This window comes from Myxine glutinosa, chromosome 10 (genome assembly GCF_964187855.1).
Source record: "Myxine glutinosa chromosome 10, kmMyxGlut1.1, whole genome shotgun sequence".
NCBI lineage: Eukaryota > Metazoa > Chordata > Myxini > Myxiniformes > Myxinidae > Myxine > Myxine glutinosa.
This window is the reverse complement of record NC_136270.1, coordinates 58838488-58860983: the sequence shown is the minus strand read 5'-3', so window position 1 is coordinate 58860983 and position 22496 is coordinate 58838488. Positions and strand designations below refer to the sequence as shown.

General features: G+C 46.8%; 1 protein-coding gene across 5 annotated transcripts in view; it reads right to left on the bottom strand.

Moving 5' to 3' along the window:
* Positions 1 to 22496, bottom strand: part of CFAP65 (cilia and flagella associated protein 65) — a 245362-nt gene that overhangs the window by 71855 nt on the left and 151011 nt on the right. For all 5 annotated transcript variants that reach the window (XM_078785710.1, XM_078785714.1, XM_068125878.2 and 2 more), the window contains 3 exons: positions 17701 to 17876; positions 12130 to 12252; positions 8450 to 8615 (listed from right to left, as the gene is read on the bottom strand). In XM_078785710.1, coding sequence (XP_078641836.1) covers positions 8450 to 8615; positions 12130 to 12252; positions 17701 to 17876 — 465 coding nt within the window. The remainder of the gene's footprint in view (positions 1 to 8449; positions 8616 to 12129; positions 12253 to 17700; positions 17877 to 22496) is intronic.

The following is a 22496-nucleotide window of genomic DNA, read 5'->3' as shown; positions in this document are numbered from 1 at the left end:
CACAATCTTATCTCTCCCAGACAGACCACAGACAAACGGAACAAGACTGACTTACACAGGGAGTGATGGCAGGGAAGGACAGGCAGTCGATAGCACAAGGTGCACCTTGGCTCAGGGGCAGAATCAAGCACGGTCCAGTCCAGAGATGCGGGGAGGTATTGCAGCGCTCGGAGGTGGCGTCTCTCTTCCTTCAAGTCCAGCGTGCATCTAACGTCACCTCCCTCTTCCTGCGCATGCTCAGCGGGGAGTGACACGCCCTCGGCTCGTTGGCTCCGCCCCAGATGGGAGCGGTCCGCCGCTTCTATTGGGTGCGGGGGGTTACCGGGGTCCGCCCTTGACGAGGAGCTGACAGCGAGCCCCTACGTGGTAACCCCGTCGAGCACATGTTCGATGGCGGCTAACCAAGCCGGAGTGAGGACGCGCACTCCCCGCGCCGCCGCCGATGTTGTTGCTGTTGTTGTTGTTGTTGCTGAACCGTGAGGAAAAGCTGCGGGGAGGTATTGGGAGGTCCTAAACTTCCTAACGGTGCCATACAATCACATTCTGGTGCAACGAAGAGTCAGAATTAATGGAAACGAGTCCTTAACTGACATAGACTAAGAATAACTAGCAAGATGTCCTATAGTTGTCTACGTGAGATGCGGTGGACCTGGATGCGACATTTAATGGGGGAAATAGGGGAAGGTCGGGTCTACAGAGTGTTGTTTACAGAAAATGGGACTTGGGAATGGGGAATTGGGGATAGTTGGGAAGTACTGAGGAAATAGGGGAATATTTACAAGCGGATATGGATGGAGGCCAATCTCATATCCGCAACATTGCACCCTTCTCTACCTCGGGGCGTCCCGACCCGATAAATGTTTACCTACGTTAGTGTGGCACTCAGATGTAGTTCCCTCTACTATTAACTCAACCCTGAGTGCGACAGTTTTACAGATGTTCACAAATGAGTAAATATGTCCCCCTGCGACGTTGCACCCTTCTCCTCACAGAAACACACCCACAGGATAACCGAATCGCGGAAAGAATCCTCAAACTAAACATACAGCCGGTAGGGAGCATCATTTATACAAGACTACACTGATATTTACACTACGATCCAGGACCTGTTCTTTGAGGAACACATGCAGATGTTATGCATAGAGAGAGAGCACGCATGCCAGCATCGATACACCAACCCACGAGTGCCCTGTGGCCCTACGGCCTTTAATAATGTGCAGAGCACCCCATCCAAGCACCAAAAGCACCACCCCATACATACAGTCAGCACCATCCGGTGCACCAATAAAGTGTTCATAGTCACCGGTGGTATCGCAGCCGGCCAATGTTCTGCCGCTGGTCTTGCCTTCCTGGAGTGCACTTGGCCTTCTGGCTTCTTTAAAAATAAAGAAAGGCGCCAACCGCGTCCATTTCTAAATTGTGGCCGTCAGGGGGCCAACTATAAGTGGTTCACCTGTATGGCATAGGTGCCACGTTGACCCAGAGGTCCATCAACGGGTGGTGCTTGCCCGCAAAAGAACTGCGGTCCATTGTGGGTGGCCACAAAAATTGCGGTCCATATGGTGTATCGATCCAGGCAGCAAGCAGCGAAAGTACAGGCCCACAACTGCGGAGCCAGCACCTCTCTCTCCTCTCTCTCCTCTCTCTCTGCCCCAAAGCCAGATCCTCGGAGGTGGGAGACAAAAGAAAAGACAAGTGAGTAAGGTGGTAAGGGCGCAAAAGTGCACGCAATATTAGGTAATGCACACTAGGGGCACATGGGAACCAGGTGAGACAGGTACGTTCCTACCGTACGCCCCCCCCCCCCCCACCAGGTAACCTACATTGCCCCTCCCTTACCCCTTACTGTATCCACACAACACAACACTACCCATAAACATCTACTTTACACATCAACAAACGTCCCTACTGTCTTCCCCGTTCCTCCCATAAACCAAATTCGTCTTCTCTCCCTCCTAACCAATCAAATTTGCCATTTCCAACTCTCATCAAAATTTGCCATCTCCAACTCAACATCAAAATTTGCCATGACCAATTCATCATCAGTCCCTCCTAGGGAGGGAGAGATTGAATCACCCCAATGTCTCATCCACGTCGTGATGCGTCTCACAAATCCAACAGCAATTCTCCTTTCCTGCAACACAAAACAAAGAAAACACAGGTGTGGAGTCATCATCATCACCTCAGGTAAGTGGCTGCATATGGTGCGACAGGTTCATCAATCCTAACTATTTCCTAAATGACTTTAACAACTTTTCATTACCCGGGGTCTTTCCCTGCCAATCCATTGGCCAACTTACACTATGGGTTCTAAAAACCAATTCCCATTGACCAAACTGTGGTGCTTCTCAATTTGGGGTCTCACTCCCCCGATTCATCTCCCGGTGCCCTCGCACAATTTCTGGGCTGTGACGTGTAGCTCTCCCAGCAGGTCTACCCACCTGCACACCTCCACCACTGTAGTTGCCACCCGAGCTTACCTGCTCCTCATCCTAACCTAACTAACTGGGGAAGGCCCTCTCGCACTCTCACCCCCTCAGTGCCCTCTCTGGCACGGGCTGCCCGATCCACACCCGGGATCCTCAGGCACCCACTGACACTAACGGCTCCCAGAGCCCACCTGCGGCCTCACCTGGCCGACACCCTCACAGTGGTGGAGTGCCCAAACCAACTACACACACTAACAGGCTACACGCCCAGCCATTTCCACCACACTAATGCACCCATCCACAATACCATTCTGCAACCGCACCACAAATGCCAATATCCAACCACAATTTACCTATACCCTCTACCTAACACTTACACTACCCGCCCCGGGTACTCGTGAAAGGGGTCCACTCTTCCCCCATCCACACCTTCGCACCATGCACACCACTCCGTACCACTTACTCCAACTCTCTCCACACCACTCATTCCAATACTCCATGTATTCCACACACCTGTACTTGCACACCTGTGCTCTCATACCTGGTGCCACCTGCACCCTTCTCTCCCCCAAGCGCATTCGCGCTGATCCACAACACTCACTACTCATACACTGCTCCACACACCTGTCCAGTTCTCACACAGCATCATCTCATCTAACTACTCCCCTCAGAAACTTGCGCTTCCCAGTCGTCCCTTTAAACTATTGCGCTCCCTCGTCATTATCATCCACTCTAATCTACCTGCGTCCCCTCTACAGGTATCAGTCACTAACTAATCTTAACGTCACCTAATGTCACTCTTCTAGGGCCCTACACACCATATCCTAACCCACCCGGGCTAGTTTTCACTGCCATCAACCCCATAATCTATAGCGCATTTGCCCCACCATGGGAAGGGTGGCAGGGATGCCACCCTTACCCACCGTCATACGGCGCGAGTGGGACCTTGTGGGACCACCTCGTATGCGAATCGTTGCCCGCCTGCCGGACCCCGTGCGTCGCCCCTTGCGGGGTCAGCGCGGGGCCGAACCGGCCGGGCCCCCACAGTACATTACCCCCAAGGGGCTCTCGTGCCTCCCCTGTCCCTCTAAAAACCACCCCTGTTGGTGTCGATGCATGGGTCACACTTCCGCAACCCGCTACCCATTCCATACCACCACAACCTTGCTCACTCACACCTCGCACCTCTCCCATCACCGGACCCTCTCGCTCGCACCCTCGTTCCATACCCTCCGGACCAGCCATACACCTCACTCTTGGCCTCTCACGAACATCCGGGTCTATCTCGACCCCCAAGCTTATTAAATCACCTGGCGCATCATACGCACGACCATATTGGTCACCACTTACACCGGGTCCTCTTTCTCTTCGCTTCTCCTCCATCACCTGCGAATCCCTCATCCGGTTAATGAGCACATCATCACGATCCGAACACAGACTTTGGACCAATTCTTTTACTTCCTCCTTTATCTCTTTCTTATCCTCTCTCCGTCGCTTCTTAATTTCGCTCACCCCTTCTTCCACTTCTTCTAATTTCTGCTTCACCTCCTTCATCTCCTCGTGCGCCCCCTTAAGTTCTTCCTCTAACTCCACCTTATTTTTTTCTATGTGCTCCCGCACCTCCCGCTCTTTAACCTCCATCACCTCTACCATCTTGTTCATTTTCCTCGTCAGGTCCTCATGTACCGTCTGACACTCTTTTTTAATTACCCCTACGTCCTTTTTCATCTCCTTCTGTGTCGATTTTAAACCCTCTATTACCGCTGTGTTCTTCTTTACCTGGTCCCCCCAACTCCTTTTGTCCCACTGTCAGTTGTTCTACTCCCAGCGTCAACTCCTCTATACCACCTTGCAATTTTACAGTCCCCTTTCTCACCTCCTTCTCCATGCGCTCCTTACAGTGCCTCACCTCCTCGCGCACTCCTCCGACCTCCTCACTCACACCTCTTCTGATCTCTTCTCCCATCACTTGCATCTCCTGCCCAGATGCCATCCTCATCTGCTCCATTTCCTCCCTGTGAGCATCCAATTTAGTTTCTACCCCCATTCTGACCCCCTCTATCTGCTGCCCCATTTTTAAAATTTCCCTTTCCGCTTGGTCCCTCATGTCCCTCAATTTGCCTTCCATACTGTTTTCTAACCCCTCTAACCCCTTTTGCATCCCTTCCATTTGATTCTCTTGAGCGGCCATTCTGTTTTCTACCCCCATTAACCCATGTTTCACCCCTTCTATTTGATTCTCTTGAGCGGCCATTCTGTTTTCTACCCCCGTTAACCCATTCTTTACCTCTTTTATCCCATTGTCTAACGCCTCACCGGTACCCCTCACTTCGTCCCTCATTACCCACAATTGCTTACCCTGAGCATCCATCCGGTTCCCCATTACCCCCATTTGGCCCTCCAATCGCTCACCCTGAGCATCCATCCGGTTCCCCATTCCTAAAATTTGGTTTCTCATCCCCCTGTTCTCTTCCCACTCCTCATCCGCCTTGACCATGAAGGCCTGCATCTGCTGCATGAATAGGCCCCAGTTCATTGGTGCTGCGGCCGCTGCTACGGTCACGGGCGCGGCAAAATTTGGTGCCGCTACACCCACGTGCGCGAGGACGCCACTTTGCGCGCCTGCCGCCCTCACTGCTTCGCTCTCCTCTTGTCCCTCAATTTGGTCCTGGATCGACCCTGCCTCACTCTCCTCTACCGGAACCCAGCCGTCTTGATCTGCCATAGCGCGACTTTAAAAATTCGAGTTTTTATTTTACAACAAAACAAATTTCGGTTACTTGTAATTTTGAGCGCGCTAAGCGCGCTTCGGGTCCGATCTCACTCCTCGACACCAATTGTTACGGACACGCGGATTAAGATGTTATGATGGGCCGAGCGGAATGGCCGCCGTGTTCGCACAGTTTACCCGATTCCACCCGACGTTGACCAAATCGCGCTATGCTAAATCAATGAAGGAAAGGACACAACGACTGGGATAAATGAAACGACACAAGGGGTACAGTTCTCAAGACCTCCGGAGGAGGATATAATTGGTGGGGGAGAAAAAGGGGTAGATTACAAGGTATGAGGTAAAGCACAGAAGAGATAGGCACTTAGACACAATCTTATCTATCCCAGACAGACCACAGACAAACGGAACAAGACTGACTTACACAGGGAGTGATGGCAGGGAAGGACAGGCAGTCGATAGCACAAGGTGCACCTTGGCTCAGGGGCAGAATCAAGCACGGTCCAGTCCAGAGATGCGGGGAGGTATTGCAGCGCTCGGAGGTGGCGTCTCTCTTCCTTCAAGTCCAGCGCGCATCTGACGTCACCTCCCTCTTCCTGCGCATGCTCAGCGGGGAGTGACACGCCCTCGGCTCGTTGGCTCCGCCCCAGATGGGAGCGGTCCACTGCTTCTATTGGGTGCGGGGGGTTACCGGGCTCCGCCCTTGACGAGGAGCTGACAGCGAGCCCCTACGTGGTAACCCCGTCGAGCACATGTTCGATGGCGGCTAACCAAGCCGGAGTGAGGACGCGCACTCCCCGCGCCGCCGCCGTTGTTGTTGCTGTTGTTGTTGTTGTTGTTGCTGAACCGTGAGGAAAAGCTGCGGGGAGGTATTGGGAGGTCCTAAACTTCCTAACGGTGCCATACAATCACATTCTGGTGCAACGAAGAGTCAGAATTAATGGAAACGAGTCCTTAACTGACATAGACTAAGAATAACTAGCAAGATGTCCTATAGTTGTCTACGTGAGATGCGGTGGACCTGGATGCGACATTTAATGGGGGAAATAGGGGAAGGTCGGGTCTACAGAGTGTTGTTTACAGAAAATGGGACTAGGGAATGGGGAATTGGGGATAGTTGGGAAGTACATAGGAAATAGGGGAATATTTACAAGCGGATATGGATGGAGGCCAATCTCATATCCGCAACAATATATATATATATATATATATATGTATATACATATATATATATATATATATATATATATATATACATATATATATATATATATATATATATATATATATATATATATATATATATATATATATATATATATATATATATATACACAGACTTGGCATTTAATGTGGTATTTTTTTTTTTCTTGATTTGGGTTTACTTTCTTAACTCAGTATATCAATCTGGTGAGTTTCTTTTACACTTTGGTGATTTATTTGTTAAAAGAACCATGTCACTGATTGTCTGTCGCAGCAAGAAGTCAACAACAGGATTATATCACAGGTGGCGTGGCAAAATGTACGGACAGGTGCATTTGATGATTGGCTTCACAGTCGGGTATACAAGGGTTGTTGCGTTCTATATTAGTGGAAAACAACTGCTGCACGTCTCCAAAAGTTATTGCCGCTTCCTGTGGAGATGGTCCGTCAACTCGCCAATGCTGTTTGTCATTGAGTGGTGGCTTTACGAAATTACGGCATTAAACAGCGTGCTATTGCTCGGCAGTATGGCATCACTCAAGGTCAGGTGTCAAAGATCCTGAAATGAAATGCTCAGAGGGGTGTCCCTACTCCAATACCGAGGCCAGGACGTCCCCGCAGAACCACACGGAGGGATGATCGCCAGCTGCACCGGTTAGTCTGCAATGGCCATACCAAGTCAGCTAATCGGCTTAGGGCTGAGTGGCAGCAACTGACAAACGTGCCTGTATCCAGAAGGCTAGTCAACCAATGACTGGTTCAAGCAGGCTATCATGCCAGGCGTCCCCTGAGAAAGCCACGCCTGACCAGACAACACCGCCATTGCCGACTGCAGTGGGCCAGAGAGCACCGTCAATGGCAGCCAGGACACTGGAATCACGTGATCTTCAGTGACAAGTCTAGATTTCTGGTCTATCGTCAAGATGGCCGCGTCCGAGTGCGCAGACAAGTGCATGAAGCCTACAACAAAGATTGTATAGTGCCAAGAGTCCAAGCTGGAGGTGGTGGGGTGACCGTTTGGGCTGCTTTTCATGCAGGGGGCACAACTGACCTGGTTGTTCTGAATGGAAACCTGAACCAGTTCACGTACAGGGCCATTCTGGAAGAAACATTGCTTCCATTTGCTCGTGCAGCCTTTCGAGGAAACTTTGTCTTCCAAGATGACAATGCACAGCCTCATCGTGCTCGCATGATCAAACACTTTCTTGCTGACCGTGGTGTATAGAATATGGAGTGATCTGCCATGTCCCCGGATATGAATCCGACAGAGAACTTGTGGGCAGAATTAACGCGTCAAATCGACAACTTGGACCAGCAGCCGACCTCTGTGCGTGAATTGCAACAGGCTATTGTCACTGCATGGCAAGCGATTCCTGTCCAAACCTTGGCAAATCTCGTGAACAGCATGCCTCAACGTTTACATGCTCTCCTGAATGCTTGTGGGGGTTACACGAAGTACTGAACTGGACTTTACTGTCCGTAATCCCAGTCGTAATTTAACTTTTGTTTTTGTTAAAAAAAAATTTGGCTAATGTGCAAAATAAAGAAATACTTCTGGAAAACGTGCAGAAGTTTAACACAGTACTGTCTGTGAATTGAGTTCGATATCAGTTTCCATGACTTTCAAGGATCAATTTATTTGCTTCGAAATGTCAAATGTGGTTTTTGTTTCTTTTAAAGGTCACATTAACAAAATCTAGAATAATTTCAACATAATTCCAATGAACTTTTGGTTCTAAGTCATCTTGAAAAGTAAGTTCACCCCCACAAAAAAAATATTCCATATTAAATGCCAAGTCTGTGTGTGTGTGTATATATATATATATATATATATATGTATGTATGTATGTATGTATGTATATATATATGTATGTATATATATATATATGTATATATATATATATATATATATATATATATATATATATATATATATATATATATATATATATACATACATATATAATTTTTAATGAGCCAAACTTTGAAAGACTGTTCGTAACATTAATTTGACTGCTCTGGAAAAAGAAACCTCGAAAATTCCATGTGTAATGTGGTAGAAAAAGAGTAGAAAAGATTTGCTGACCATTTCTGAGCGAGTACCATGTTCCACTTGTGGGGCCTTGTCCTGGAGAAGGGCAGCATTCAGATGACTCGAGCTAGATTGGCTGCGGAACTGCTCGAAGACGAGTATGGGCTCTGCAGAGATCTCCTTTAAAACGTGTTGGAATTCTTTCTCATACAACAGAGATCTGAAGGAAGCAGGGAACACAACACAACTGTGACAAAAGGTGAACCTTCTAAGTACCCTATAAATACCCTATAAGTGCTTAAAGCTCCAGTGCAGCTGGTCATCAAGTGGGAGTGAGGGAGATATTGAAACTCGTGATTGGCTACTCACTGAATTATCTTGACGAGGATATCTGGTAGGATTGGCGACTCACAGAATTATCTTGGCCAGGATATCTGGTAGGATCAGGTACTCATTGAATTAACTTGGAAGGATATCTGGTAGGATCAGGTACTCACTGAATTATCTTGACTAGAGAAATACCCATGCTATGCACGGGTGGGAGGCCAGAAGCAAACAGGCAATGCAGATACGGTGAATGCTAAAACATGAAACCAATACATTCCACATTCCTGTAGCACCTTCAGTCGCACGTCAGACATGGACAGCAAGTTCGTGAAGGACTTCCATGAAAAACGTACCTGTTCGCAAACAAACGGGTACGTTCACGCACAGAAACATCGATCGTGGGTCCATGGCGAATCTGGATATAGCGATGGGAAAATATCAGAAATTGAAGGCTTTTTTATTTTAAACGATTCATATAAACATCCGTTGAATCATATCACACGCAAATCATCAAAATCTAAACAGTATCTTTAGAATTTCAATAAAAGCCACATCACTGTTCATATCGGTAAATATTATTCAATCATGTTTCAAATCGTGATCGATACACTATGATCGTGATGATCGTGAATCGTGATCGATAATAGTGTTCACAATCGCTATGTCGTATGTACTCCCGATACGTGTACCAAAATTCCCGATACGTGTAACTGTACCAAATCAACAGTTAAAAGGATTTTGAGCCGATAGGTGTTACGGCCTTGGCAAGATCGATGGAGACAGCGATCTGTTAGATCTGATCCTCCTTCATGCTGAAGTGCAGGTCCTCCTTCATGCCACATCCGATCGATGTAGCTGTGCAGCGATCGGTGCAGTCGTTTGTGCGGCACACGGTGCAGCGATCGGTGCAGCCGTTTGTGCGGCCCACGGTGCAGCGATCGGTGCAGTCGTTTGTGCGGCACACGGTGCAGCGATCGGTGCAGCCGTTTGTGCGGCCCACGGTGCAGCCGTTTGTGCGGCCCACAGTGCAGCGATCGGTGCAGCCGTTTGTGCGGCACACAGTGCAGCGATCGGTGCAAACGTGGACTCCCACACTGCCACATCTTGCTGATACTTGCTCCCGCATGACGTTTCCGCATGACAGATGTTTATATAAATCGTTTAAAAGAAAAAAAGCCTTCAATTTCCGATATTTAGCCTTTTCATTTGGGCCTCCCAATTGAAGCCCCGCCCATAGGGCGGGTACCGTTGCTCGACGTAAGAAGACGTCACAATGAACGTCGTGCGAACGCGAATGTTACGCGGGAGTCCAAACCTGAGAATGCTGGAGACTAAAGCTGAAATTGGGAAAACTAAATAGCCTATTTTACTCCTGGGGATCCCAGGATTACCCACCGAAAATATATTTGCGATCGGTTCAGCAGTTTTTACGGTACCTTCGAACGGACAGACTGACAGACAGACATTTGGTGAATTATAGTAAGATGAGGATATCTGGTATGACTGGTTACTCGCTGAATTACTTTGGCGAGGATATTTGGTAGGATTGGCTACTCGCTGAATTACCTTGGCGAGGATATTTGGTAGGATTGGCTACTCACAGAATTACCTTGGCGAGGTTATTTGGTAGGATTGGCTGCTCGCTGAATTACCTTGGCGAGGATATTTGGTAGGATTGGCTACTCACAGAATTATCTTGGTGAGGATATGTGGTAGTATTGGTTACTCGATGAATTATCTTGGTGAGGATATTTGGTAGTATTGGTTACTCGATGAATTATCTTGGCGAGGATATTTGGTAGGATTGGCTACTCGATGAATTACCTTGGCGAGGATATTTGGTAGGATTGGCTACTCACAGAATTACATTGGTGAGGATATTTGGTAGGATTGGCTACTCACTGAATTATCTTGGCGAGGAAATTTGGTAGTATTGGTTACTCGATGAATTATCTTGGCGAATATATCTGGTAGGATCAGGTACTCACTGAATTATATTGGTAAGGATATCTGGTAGGTTTGGCTACTCGCTGAATTACCTTGGCGAGGATATTTGGTAGGATTGGCTACTCGCTGAATTACCTTGGCGAGGATATTTGGTAGGATTGGCTACTCACAGAATTACATTGGCGAGGATATTTGGTAGGATTGGCTACTCACAGAATTATCTTGGTGAGGATATGTGGTAGGATCAGGTACTCACTGAATTATCTTGGCGAGGGTATTTTGTAGTATTGGTTACTCGATGAATTATCTTGGCGAATATATCTGGTAGGATCAGGTACTCACTGAATTATATTGGTGAGGATATCTGGTAGGATTGGCTACTTGCTGAATTACTTTCGTGAGGATATTTGGTAGGATTGGCTACTCACTGAATTACTTTCGCGAGGATATTTGGTAGGATTGGCTACTTGCTGAATTACCTTGGCGAGGATATTTGGTAGGATTGGCTACTCGCTGAATTACCTTGGCGAGGATATTTGTAAGGATTGGCTACTCACAGAATTATCTTGGTGAGGATATGTGGTAGGATCAGGTACTCACTGAATTATATTGGTGAGGATATCTGGTAGGATTGGCTACTCGCTGAATTACTTTCGCGAGGATATTTGGTAGGATTGGCTACTCGCTGAATTACTTTCGCGAGGATATTTGGTAGGATTGGCTACTCGCTGAATTACCTTGGCGAGGATATTTGGTAGGATTGGCTACTCGCTGAATTACCTTGGCGAGGATATTTGGAAGGATTGGCTACTCACAGAATTATCTTTGTGAGGATATGTGGTAGGATCAGGTACTCACTGAATTATCTTGGCGAGGATATGTGGTAGGATTGGCTACTCGCTGAATTACCTTGCCGAGGATATTTGGTAGGATTGGCTACTCACAGAATTATCTTGGTGAGGATATTTGGTGGGATAAGGTACTCACTGAATTATCTTGGCGAAGATATCTGGTAGGATCAGGTACTCACTGAATTACCTTGGCGAGGATATTTGGTAGGATCAGGTACTCACTGAATTATCTTGGCGAAGATATCTGGTAGGATCAGGTACTCACTGAATTATCTTGGCGAGGATATGTGGTAGGATCAGGTACTCACTGAATTACCTTGGCGAGGATATTTGGTAGGATTGGCTACTCGCTGAATTACCTTGGCGAGGATATTTGGTAGGATTGGCTACTCGCTGAATTACCTTGGCGAGGATATTTGGAAGGATTGGCTACTCACAGAATTATCTTTGTGAGGATATGTGGTAGGATCAGGTACTCACTGAATTATCTTGGCGAGGATATGTGGTAGGATTGGCTACTCGCTGAATTACCTTGCCGAGGATATTTGGTAGGATTGGCTACTCACAGAATTATCTTGGTGAGGATATTTGGTGGGATAAGGTACTCACTGAATTATCTTGGCGAAGATATCTGGTAGGATGATGAGTTCTTCACTCATCCAGTTGTTTGTAAGAGGCACTTCAGTCTTCATGAGAACTTCATCTTGTATTTCCACCATAAATGACTCAATGCTGGAGATACAAAGTTTATAAAATCTGGCTTAATATTGTCCAACAGGTAGACAAGTAGACATCATTGTTTTCAACATTCCATTCAGTAGGGCTGGAGCCATTGAATTTGAAGGTAAGTGTTAACGATCGCCGACATTATGAGGAGTGAGGACTTGAAATAATTAAAGGATATATCAAAGAAATTTGGATGAACCTTGGTCTCGACACTTATACAGGTTGGTGGGTTAAAAAAAACAAAACCACCTGTCCACAAATATAATGGCCGAGAGAATATAATGTGCAGGCAGTCTAAATAAATAAATAAAAATCCTCAAATATAGCATGGAATTGAATTGTATGGAATCTTTAAAACAGTTGTTCACCACCATCTCTTATCTTCCCCCATCCAAAACCTCGATATTTTCTACCCCCGTTAATTTACCCCAGATCCACTTTTTTGAAATTCCAACTTCCTTCCTGGAGGTCCTAGCAGTGTCCATGTGTTTTATACCTCTCCCACCCCTTCCCATGCCTCATTCCTCCTCCCCCAAACCCCCTCCCTCCCACAGATCTTCCATTGTCCCCGTTCTCTGCTGTTGTACTTGTGTGCTTCCCTCTCTCTCCCAATCTTGTCTCCCGCTCCCTTTATTATACGTCTTACGTGTCAGTTTTTATTTTCTTGTGATTCATGTTAGCTCCTACACAAGCCTCGATCTTGTATACAAAAAAATAATAATAATAATAATGGAATGTGCCTGATATTATGACCCCACGTGACGTAAGAGGGTAATTAAAGGCAAGTTTGACAAGTAGTTGGATGAGAAACGTCCATGAAAGGCCCCGCAGGTATTGTACCCATCTCCATACTGCATGGTCAAGGATGTACTATCCGACCAAAGTGATCATGATTGTGAAGGACCAGCAGGGGATGATGAGTCTCAAATGAAGATGTAAAGATCTCCGGCCAAGATGGCAACAAGACACACACACACACCTCTATGTTTCCTCCCTCTCTCCAATGTTGATGTTTCCTCCCTCTCTCCACTGTTGATGTTTCCTCCCTCTCTCCACTCTTGATGTTTCCTCCCTCTCTCCACTGTTGATGTTTCCTCCCTCTCTCCACTCTTGATGTTTCCTCCTTCTCTCCACTCTTGATGTTTCCTCCCTCTCTCTACTGTTGATGTTTCCCCCTTCTCTCCAATGTTTATGTTTCCTCCCTCTCTCCAATGTTGATGTTTCCTCCCTCTCTCTGCTGTTGATGTTTCCCCCTTCTCTCCAATGTTTATGTTTCCTCCCTCTCTCCAATGTTGATGTTTCCTCCCTCTCTCTACTGTTGATGTTTCCCCCTTCTCTCCAATGTTGATGTTTCCTCCCTCTCTCCAATGTTGATGTTTCCTCCCTCTCTCCACTCTTGATGTTTCCTCCTTCTCTCCACTCTTGATGTTTCCTCCCTCTCTCTACTGTTGATGTTTCCTCCTTCTCTCCACTCTTGATATTTCCTCCCTCTCTCTACTGTTGATGTTTCCCCCTTCTCTCCAATGTTGATGTTTCCTCCCTCTCTCCACTCTTGATGTTTCCTCCTTCTCTCCACTCTTGATGTTTCCTCCCTCTGTCTACTGTTGATGTTTCCTCCTTCTCTCCACTCTTGATGTTTCCTCTCTCTCTCTACTGTTGATGTTTCCCCCTTCTCTCCAATATTGATGTTTCCTCCCTCTCTCCACTCTTGATGTTTCCTCCTTCTCTCCACTCTTGATGTTTCCTCCCTCTCTCTACTGTTGATGTTTCCCCTTTCTCTCCAATGTTGATGTTTCCTCCCTCTCTCCAATGTTGATGTTTCCTCCCTCTCTCTGCTGTTGATGTTTCCCCTTCTCTCCAATGTTGATGTTTCCTCCCTCTCTCTGCTGTTGATGTTTCCCTTCCCACCTCTCTCCACTGTTGATGTTTCCTTCCTCTCTCCAATGTTGATGTTTCCTCCCTCTCTCTGCTGTTGATGTTTCCCCTTTCTCTCCAATGTTGATGTTTCCTCCCTCTCTCCAATGTTGATGTTTCCTCCTTCTCTCCACTCTTGATGTTTCCCCCTTCTCTGCAATGTTGATGTTTCCCCCTTCTCTCCAATGTTGATGTTTCCTCCCTCTCTCTGCTGTTGATGTTTCCCTTCACACCTCTCTCCACTGTTGATGTTTCCCCCTTCTCTCCAATGTTGATGTTTCCTCCCTCTCTCCAATGTTGATGTTTCCTCCTTCTCTCCACTCTTGATGTTTCCCCCTTCTCTCCAATGTTGATGTTTCCCCCTTCTCTCCAATGTTGATGTTTCCTCCCTCTCTCTGCTGTCGATGTTTCCCTTCCAACCTCTCTCCACTGTTGATGTTTCCTCCCTCTCTCCAATGTTGATGTTTCCTCCCTCTCTCTGCTGTTGATGTTTCCCCCTTCTCTCCAATGTTGATGTTTCCTCCCTCTCTCTGCTGTTGTTTCCTCCCTCTCTCTGCTGTTGATGTTTCCCCCTTCTCTCCAATGTTGATGTTTCCTCCCTCTCTCTGCTGTTGATGTTTCCCCCTTCTCTCCAATGTTGATGTTTCCTCCCTCTCTCTGCTGTTGATGTTTCCCCCTTCTCTCCACTGTTGATGTTTCCTCCCTCTCTCCAATGTTGATGTTTCCTCCCTCTCTCTACTGTTGATGTTTCCCCCTTCTCTCCAATGTTGATGTTTCCTCCCTCTCTCCAATGTTGATGTTTCCTCCCTCTCTCTGCTGTTGATGTTTCCCTTCCCACCTCTCTCCACTGTTGATGTTTCCTACCTCTCTCCAATGTTGATGTTTCCTCCCTCTCTCCACTCTTGATGTTTCCTCCTTCTCTCCACTCTTGATGTTGCCTCCCTCTCTCTCCTGTTGATGTTTCCCCCTTCTCTCCAATGTTTATGTTTCCTCCCTCTCTCCACTCTTGATGTTTCCTCCCTCTCTCCACTCTTGATGTTTCCCCCCTCTCTCTGCTGTTGATGTTTCCCTTCCCACCTCTCTCCACTGTTGATATTTCCTCCCTCTCTCTGCTGTTGATGTTTCCTCCCTCTCTGCTGTTGATGCTTCCCTTCCCACCTCTCTCCACTGTTGATGTTTCCTCCCTCTCTCTGCTGTTGATGTTTCCCTTCCCACCTCTCTCCACTGTTGATGTTTCCTCCCTCTCTCCAATGTTTATGTTTCCTCCCTCTCTCTGCTGTTGATGTTTCCCTTCCCACCTCTCTCCACTGTTGATATTTCCTCCCTCTCTCTGCTGTTGATGTTTCCTCCCTCTCTGCTGTTGATGTTTCCTCCCTCTCTCTGCTGTTGTTGTTTCATCCCTCTCTCTGCTGTTTATGTTTCCCTTCCCACCTCTCTCCACTGTTGATGTTTCCTCCCTCTCTCCAATGTTGATGTTTCCTCCCTCTCTGCTGTTGATGTTTCCTCCCTCTCTCTGCTGTTGGTGTTTCCTCCCTCTCTCTAATGTTGATGGTTCCCTTAATTAATACTGAAAGAACCATGGAAGGCAATCAAGCGTTACTCCTGGGCGTTCAGTTCAATAGCGGATTGTACTATATACGCACTGGAGGAATAAAGGGGGAAGGGGAAGATGAAGCTTACCTTCACGATCGCTGGCAGTTCCAATGCCTGCAAATAAAATAACTCACACAAACACGGATTTAGGAATGTACAGAGAAAATAATGAAAAGATTTATTACAACGGATGCCAGGACAAGAAAAGCGCGACGATAATAAATAATGTTCCTCTATGGAGCTCTCCCACACCAGACTTAAACACAGACAAAGGGAAGTTAAATAAAAATATAACCGTGTGTGTGTGTGTGTGTGTGTGTGTGTGTGTGTGTGTGTGTGTGTGTGTGCACTTAGCTCAACCAGCTCGGCGTCTCGTCAGGGTTCGTCAAACTCAAGCGCGCAGTCCGGACGTGGCTCTAGTGTTGGCAGGATCTGGCCGGTCGTTGGCGGTGTGGAAGTGTAACTCAGTGTAACTCATTGGTTGGAACTGGTAACGAACCAAGGTACGAGCAGGTGGTCGTAAGAATGTCAGGAATGCATCTCGCCCTGTCGAAGCTGGGAGTCCTGTTGTGTAGCTTTAGCACGGCCCCGGGCTAACACACATTCCCAAGCCTTCACTATTGACTTGGGACATCGGGATGCAAAGACGGTGAAGGAACTCCCCAGCAGGGGGGCGAGCATGCATGACCTCGGGGCATTTGCGGAGAAGGGATTAGCGCGACAAGGCCCATATAAACCAGAGCAAACTATGAGTCAGGATCACTTGCCATCAGAAGCCCTGCCCGATGGAATGAACGAGTACGGCACTACGGAGAAACATCGGCCGAACAAGAAGGACCATGCGGATAGAGTGACCTGGTCCATTGAGTTAAGCGGTAGTTAGTTGGTATTGGAATGAAAGTGAACAACCAGTTAATAAAGTCTGGATCTTTTGTAAACCTGTTTTCCAGTCATTGGTCTTGAGTCCCAATCCACTTCCACGACAGCGGCAAAACAGGCCTCGAGCACGCAGGCCCAAGTGTTCGTCCACCCATCGTTTCTGCCTGGTAAACTGCAGCTCTCTCCTCGCGTCAGTCGAATAGGGGAACGAGGAGACGATGCCGGTGTCAGCAAGGGTGTCGAGGGCCAGGGGTGAGCAAGAGGCAAGGAAGGGCACTAAGCAAGGGTCCAGGGTCAGCGAGCAAGGTGGAGGGCAAGAAGAAGACAGTCTTGCGCAAGGAGAAGAGAAAATGTCCATCCTCAAGTGCTTTGAACGTCAGCTCGTGACGTCACTGGCGCTTCTCCTCCAATCAGCGCGCCTCTTCTCCTCCAATCAATGCACCGCTTCTTGTTCGCCTCTGACGTCCTCGGTGGTATTCGCCAATCGGTCCTCTGCTTCCTTCTCGGCCTTCCTTCCACCAATCGGTGGGAAGCTTCTTGCACCGCCCCTGGCCAATCACGAGTCCTTCCTTACTCCGTCCTTTCCATTGGTCAACTCCCGCCCAATAGCGAGTCACTTCTTCTTCCGCCCTGACCAATCACGGCTACCCGGGGTGTCTCTCTCGGCCTGCCCGATCGATGTGTGCTCAACCAATCGGGGTAATTAGTGGTAGTGTTTGATCTGTTTCCGGTTAGTTTTATTATTTATTTGGTTTAATGAATGGGCATTCAAATGTGGGATTCCAACTAGTGTCTATGGTGTGGTGCCATAAGGGACAACGGATAAATCACGAGGTCTTACAAACAGGGGAATTAACATAATCCCTACACTAGTTAACACTCCCCATTCCTCGTAATAGGGACAAATATACAAGCTTAACCCGAACACACGGTCTAAACAGAACTTATTACTTCAAGATTTCTACATGACAATCGGAGCATGATAACTACACAAATCTACCTGACTCTACATATCACTCTACCCCACCGACATAACCGTATCATAGTGTGCCTGCCTTCCTGTAATACCTGCTTATAACGGGGGCTTCCTGGATTCCGAGGAAGAAGGTACAAAAGTCAGGTTTCGCGTGTGTTTGGACCATAACACCAAGATACAGTGGCTGCGTATGAGGAATCTTGGACACCAGACTGACCGCAGATGAGGTCTGCCAGACAAACCGCTTATGTTCCTCCATGTCAATTACCTGTAAGGTAAAGTATTACCATTGTAATCTTTGAACGTAATAATATTGTAAATCTGGATGATTACTTTCAATGAGCATTTTAAAAGTAACTAGAACGTCACTCTTTGACGTCACGACATCGACAGATATGCCTCCGCCCACATCATTACATCATTATACATACTAGCGTGACTTGACGCGCTCCGCGAGTCTCACCACACGTCGTTTCAGCGGAGTAGACATCTTTGACTATTTCGGTGTGTTTTGGGTCTTCAGGGCCATTTGGGTCTTCAGGGTCATTTTGGATCCTCTGGCCTTTTAGGGTATTTTGGGTCTTTGAGTTGTTTTTGGTCTACAGGGTCTTTGGTGTCTTCAGAGGCTTTTGGGTCTTAAGGGTCTTCGGTGTCTTTTGAGTCTTCGGGGTCTTTTGGTTCTTCTTGGTCTTTAAGGGTCTTTTTGGGTCTTCGGGGTGTTTTGGGTCTTTGGGGTGTTTTGGGTCTTCGGGGTGTTTTGGGTCTTTGGGGTGTTTTGGGTCTTCGAGGTGTTTTGGGTCTTCGGGGTGTTTTGGGTCTTTGGGGTGTTTTGGGTCTTCGGGGTGTTTGGGGTCTTTGGGGTGTTTTGGGTCTTCGGGGTGTTTTCGGTCTTCGGGGTGTTTTGGGTCTTCAGGGTGTTTTGGGTCTTTAGGATGTTTTGGGTCTTCGGGGTGTTTTGGGTCTTCGGGGTTGTTTTGGGTCTCTGGGGTGTTTTGGGTCTTCGGGGTCTTTTTGAGCCTCAGGGCCTTGTAGGGTATTTTGGGTCTTTGGGGTCTTTGGGGGTCTTCAGGGTATTTTGGGTCTTCAGGGGTCTGAAGGGTCTTGGGGGAATTAAAGCGTCGTCAAAGGTCTGAGGGGTCTCAGCAGTCTTAATGCAATTAAGAGGGTTAATTAAGAGGGTGGTAATTTTATTTGAAGAAGAAGACGTTTTCGTCACATATAAACATAGTGACAAACATAGCGACATAACGACATAACCATATACGTTTGCTCTATTATAATAAGATTTGTAACAAGTTTGATTTAAATCCCTTCAGGTGTTATAAAGTTATCACGTTTTACATAACATGATCTGACCTTTGACCTCTTGATGTCATAATCCAATCAGTTCATCTTTGCATCATATACGTATACTTTTTTATATATACTTCATATAAGTTTTATTTTATTATTTTTATTTTTTAAAATTATCATCGCTGGTTCACAAGTTAACCCAATAACATTATTTTTACTGAACATGTTCACAAGTTAACCCAATAATTACTCCTCTGACCTTTGACTCCAAAATGGATCAGTTCATCTTTACATCATTATACATACCTATACCAAGTTTTACTTGGATCCCTTCAGCCATTCGCAAGTTATAAGCCTATTACAGGCTCTGACCTTTGTCCACTCACAGAATACAGAAACGAAGCTCCTCCTTTACCCTACACCCCGTTATATCCTCTTCTCAGGGCCAATCCATTGAATCATCTTCTTCATATTTCATCACATTCTCCCTTGGTTAAAATACAAGCTAGCAAACAAACAAGAAAGCAATGTAACAGAGCGAAAATGTAACAGGGGCAAAGCCCTACCAACCAAAATGAGTCGGCGGTTGGCACTATCTTGCAGCACGAGTTCGATAAATCCCTTCAGTTCCTGGATCCCCGGATCTCGCAAAAGGAGGCTCATCCTCATCAACTCGCTCCTTTGGAGGGCTTCCTGACACCGACGGGATCTCTCTAACCTTGACATTATCATTAACTAGGGCATGCCCGTACGTGGGTGCCCGTTCCTTGCCAAAAAAAAAAAAAAACGCTACCCGTACGCTCTACCCCGCCCGTACGCCCGTAAACAAAAAAAACAACGCTCTTCGCTTCCGCCCTTCGCTCTGACTGAATTGGGAGAAATAATGCGCATAAGAAATCGAGAAATTATTATTTTCTCCGGAAGAAATCGAATTACGAACCGTAATGGCGCAGGCTCTCGGGCTCGCAACAACGCGTTCTGTGATTGGCTGCCGGAAGTGAAGTCTTCACTGTCGCAAATGTGAAGCGATGAATACGATGAATCGCAAATTAGTTTTTATTAGTTTTAAAACATAGTTTAACAGCAACATAGTTTGCCGACGGGAAATAAATGAATACGCTCTCAAATGTGCCATCCGAGGCAGAGTCTGTTCGCCACGTTCGGCACACGTGATAGCTCGCTGCTCTCTGATTGGTTGAATCGTTTTTTGGACATAGCTCGGTAACTACTTCTGCGATTAATTTAAAACCTTGAAAAGGCACATCCTCGGGTCCCCAGCAATATACCTGGCAAGTTTCAAGTATATCGGACCGGTAGTTGTCGAGAAACAGCGGTCACAGACAAACATACATACAAACATACATACAAACATACATACAAACATACACACAGAGATTAGTGGAATTATAGATAGATTACTTTATCCCCGGTCGATCCTTGCTGCAACTCCGTTTTGACTGGGGAACCCGAGATTCCGTCTCCCTTGTCATCAACAGCCCGCTGATTTCCCTCACCGCAAGGCGCGAGATGGCAGACTGATACAGTAGTCTCACGTCCGTCCGGCAGCCAACATGAGCATACTCCGGATTTGCCTCTGGTATTTCTTTGCAATCCACCAACGCCTTGTATTTACTTTGTCTGACCACTCGTCACAGGAGAGCCGGACAGGGCTCTGCCAACCCCATGAGCACTATGTCGCTGAAATTGAAACATGCGTTTTACGCAGTTTCATTTGTAGCTGTACACAGCAGCGACCGGATAGCATGCGGTGCATCAGGCAGTACACGCTCCCACTGCTGCGAAGGCAAACCGCACGACTTCAAGCTCATTGACATGGCTCTCCAGATAATTCCGTTATATCATTCCACCAAGCCATTGCCTTGAGGATTGTGCGCCGTGGTATGGCTGGAGGCTACACCTCGATCCTGGAGAAACTGTTTAATCTCTCGAGACAAAAAGGCCGTACCTTGGTCGGATTGAATGAAAGCAGGATATCCGAACAGTAAGAACAATTGCTGAAAACATTCAATCACCATCGCCGAAGACACGTTAACACACGGAAAAGCGAACAGAAATCTCGAGTACTCATCAACAACAGTAAGAATGTATTGGTGCGCCCTTGCCACCGGCAACGGATCCTTAACATCCACGTTCAAACGCTCCCATGGCCGTCTTGCATGAATCAGCATTCCCAAAGCCGGTTTATAAAAACTCGGTTTTACTTCGGCGCACACGGAGCATGTTTTACAAAGACGCTGGACATCATCTATGGAAAAAGGCAGATTCCTACTCTGTACGAAGTGAGCCAATCGAGTCACTCCGGGGTGACAAAGATATTCATGAATATCACGGAAGTCGGCGGGGGTCATTCCCCAACAGACAGGTCGAGGTAGCGCATCAGCAGCCAGATTATCTCGTCCTGGCCTGTACACAATGTCAAAACTGAAGTCGGATAATTCAACGCGCCAGCGAGCAATTCTCATTTTTAATCTTCTGTGGATGGCGTCCGTCATACATGAAAGCAACGGACTGCTGGTCCGTAATCAACTGGAAATGTTTCCCTAGAAGGAAATGACGCCACAATCTGGCGGCTTTTACGATTGTGTAAGCTTCCTTCTCGATTGTTCCCTTTTCGCTAACAGACTGTGTTTGAGAAAAGAAAGTGACTGGACTTCCAGCTTGATTGAGAGTAGCCGCTATAGCACAGTCCGAGGCGTCTGTCTCGATCATAAAAGGAATAGTCTCATCGATCGAGGTCACAACAGCACTAGCTATGTCGTTTTTCAGTAGCTGAAATGCAGCCTTCGCGGCCAAGTTCAGTGGATATATTTTACATTCCACCAATGGCCTTATTTTCTCTGAAAACCCTGGAACCCACTTGGAACTAGAACGCCCTCAGTAGAGCGCATACTCCCGCCGTGGGTCAAGTTGGAATAATATGTTTTGTTTAACACCCCCTCTCCCCAAAAGAATAAATGAAAAAGAAAGTAGGCCCTAACTGTCAGATAATTTATTTTGATATATCTCGGAATTAGAGGAGAAAAACATCATTTAAGAATAAGAATAAAAGCTTTAATGCAGTAAAACAGGAAAAAAAATTCCCCAAAAAATTCCTGGATCCGGAATAATATCCTGAGCTTCACCAAAAACTAATCAATTCTTCCTTATCCCTAGGGCAATCATCCCACCAACTTTCATCCAAATCCGTTAAGAACTTTTCCAGATATCTTGTTCACAAACACACGAACATATGAACACACATAAACACACACACACACACACACACACACACACACACAGACATGATCGAATGCATTACTCCCTGGCGGGAGTAATAATGGGTGAACAATCCCATTACTCTGTGTAACGCCGCGCGGTCAACGGGAGGGGTCATGTCGAGCAGAGGTTGCAAAGCCAAGCGGCGTCAGGTCAAATCTCTCCTCCGGTCACGGTGTACCCCAAGAGATCCACTGTTTTGACGAAATAGTTACATTTCTCCTTGTTGAAGTCAATCTGTATTTCTTCACAACATCCAAAAACCGCAGTAAATTTGAATCATGGTCTACATGATCACGGCCACATACTGTGACATTAT